This window comes from Perkinsus marinus (assembly GCF_000006405.1).
Source record: "Perkinsus marinus ATCC 50983 genomic scaffold scf_1104296947766, whole genome shotgun sequence".
NCBI lineage: Eukaryota > Perkinsozoa > Perkinsida > Perkinsidae > Perkinsus > Perkinsus marinus.
In genome coordinates, this window is record NW_003210480.1 from 110,769 (window position 1) to 113,573 (window position 2,805).

General features: G+C 45.2%; 1 protein-coding gene across 1 annotated transcript in view; it reads right to left on the reverse strand.

Moving 5' to 3' along the window:
* Window positions 1–998, reverse strand: part of Pmar_PMAR029616 (hypothetical protein) — a gene marked incomplete at both ends in the record, with an annotated part of 1,155 nt that extends 157 nt beyond the window's left edge. Inside the window, one exon of the mRNA XM_002779155.1 lies at window positions 1–998. Within this exon, the coding sequence (XP_002779201.1) occupies window positions 1–998 (998 nt within the window).
* Between the last annotated feature and the right edge of the window lie 1,807 nt (window positions 999–2,805).

A 2,805-nucleotide genomic window follows, 5' to 3' on the forward strand; every position in this document is an offset into this window, starting at 1 on the left:
TGACACGTGGCAGTCGTAGAGACGTTACATTTGTCGATGGTATGGGTAGGGTTGCCACACCGGATACATCTCTCGTCCTTCTTACCGATATCATTAGTACAATTCCTAGCAGGATGACCATCCTGTAGGCACCTATAACATGTGATGGATTGTTGATCACGAACCACCGCATAGACATAGTAGACATCGTCATCAGTTGATGATCCGGAAGGAATAGGGGATCCATCATGATAGTCATCAGAGTGGTCGTTGTTGATGATGTTGCTCACCGTAGCTTGACGTCGTTGATCAGGATGTCGTCCACCATACAACCGGAGAGTAGCGGGATCGGCTTCCTTCTTAGATAACCGTCCTTGCCTTCTTATATCATACTTGATCAGTTGTCGTTTGAAGCGGGGATAGTCTATACGGTGATCGTCAACATCACGATCCATCTTATCTCTAAGACGATCGTTTAATAGTCCATCATACAATCGTCGCTTGATGATGTCATCCAAGATACTGACGCCTAGTAGACATAGCTGATTAGCATAACCATCCAATCTTGAGATAAACTGATTGACCGTCTCCTTAGGTTCTTGTTGTAGATGATTGAAGTCGTTCTGGAGTTTCAATAGAACTTCTTGGTCGCTGTAGAACTCATTGATCTTGTTGATCAGCAGATCCCAGTGACGATCATAGTCTTTGTGGCATAATGCAGGATCAGTTTCGTCACGTACAAGATCGTCCCAGACGGTATTGATAGTATTGAGACGGGCAAAGGTGTAACGAACAAGATTCCTTTGGCCAACCGTCCGTTTGAAGATCTCTTGGATCCAAGCTGCACCAGAGCGTCGATCATCAGCACCTTGATAGTGGTTCTTGATAGCTAGACCTTTTGCCGTATTGGTAGCAATTTGGAGATCCTTGTCAGAGATCTTGTGTCGGCATTTGGTATGTCTACAACCCGGACAGCGGTCATAGGTCTTGTTGCCGAACAGATTAGGGGGTCGATACATTCTGCCAGAAGTGATTCCAGGCAGATGTTTCAACGTAGGGTAGGGTCTTGATAGAGCACGACCCGAAGCAGAAGAAGGGCTAGAAGAAGATGAACTCGATGATAGGCTTCTCCGACGGCGTTGATGGGAACGTCGAGAACGACGAGAATCATGATCGTCACCAGAAGAATCCGATGAACCAGAAGGAGAGCCAGATGGATCACGTCTTCTTGTAGACCTCATAGCAGCTCTACGAGATGGTTGTTGATGATGTTCACGATAATTCTCGTGATGACTTCTCGAACCATTTTTAGCAGCAGATGAAATAGAAATAACTTCAACAGGTTTAGTAGAATCTACTTGTTCTAGAGGGACTCGATCATCAGCAGTAGTGATATCCTTGACAGTGGTGTCGTAGATAGGAACCGATTGCTGAGGTCGTGAACCATCAACTGTTAGAGTAGAGCTAGCAGCAGCTGACGAGTAGTCTTTGATAACCGTACCACAAGACTGATGCTGTTCACTATGTTGGGAATCTTTGATAGGGTTGGGGTAGTGCTCGATGTTCAGGAAGTTGGGATCACTCATTGACTTCTCGATGATAATGGGGTGGCTTAGGAAGATTGGTCGTAGATAGTCGTCTTGAATGATATTATAGAGTAGCTCTCTATCCTTTGTGATCATGTCCAGATAGAACTCGTTATACAGGATCTTGTCACTAACTCGCAAGTTTGATAGGATGCTCTCTCGTAGACGATGTTGACCATTTAATGATACCACGTTAGCTTGTAGTGGATGTTCTTGAGCTCTTTCATATCCGACCTGTCTCTTGATAAGGTTTTCTTGACGAACATAGGAACCTTTGATAGTCGTACGATCATCTGTTACTGGAGGCTTAGAGACTCTTCCATGATCTAATTGATGACCTTGTTGCTCATATGGTCTATCATGGATAGGTCTGTCGTTACTCGACATTACCACTTCTTGATGACGATGTAGTCGATCAGTACTCGGCACAATCACTTCACGATGATCTCCAATAGGCTTGACGTTACTCGACTTTACCACTTCTTGATGATGATGTAGACGATCAATACTCGGTAGAGACACTTCACGATAGCCTTCGGTAGATTTAACGTTACTCGATGTTACCACTTCTTGATGACGATGTAGTCGATCATTACTCGGTAGAGTCACTTCACGACGACCTTGCCTCGCCCCAGTGTTAGGATGTACTGGACGAATATGTTCTCTTGTTGTCGGGAACCTTCTTATAGACACCGGTCTGGATAGATGCACATTATCCGGATAGTGCATTGATTGGAGCTGATAACCACTTGACAAAGATGTATCATACGGATAGTTTCCAGTGCCGAACTCCTGATCGGGCTGATGAATGGCGACCCCGGGGTTGTTAGTGTCGTTGTCGTTCATGTAGGGTATGTTCCTTTGTTGGCGTTGATCATGATGTAGATGAACTTGTCTTATACTCTCGATATCTGGTTGGAGGAGATGTTCTGGTACCAATTGATGACATTCTTCGTCTCTAGAACCATTGGAACCTTCGGCTCGTTGATGATGTATCGGCAAGGATAGACGATTCTTCCATAGAATATCGAGTTCAGCCTGGGATGTTGGGCAAGATACTGGAGACCGAGGATCCTTTCGCAAAGGATGTTGATCTTCTTGTTGGGGAGTTTGGTCCGATAGAGCTGACCCTTGATCCTTTCGTAAGGAGTTCAATCTCGTTAGGACAGCCCGGTTTGTAAGAGGGACCGGATAGCAGTTCCCACATGAGGAGATTGGTCATAATACGGAACCTGATCCC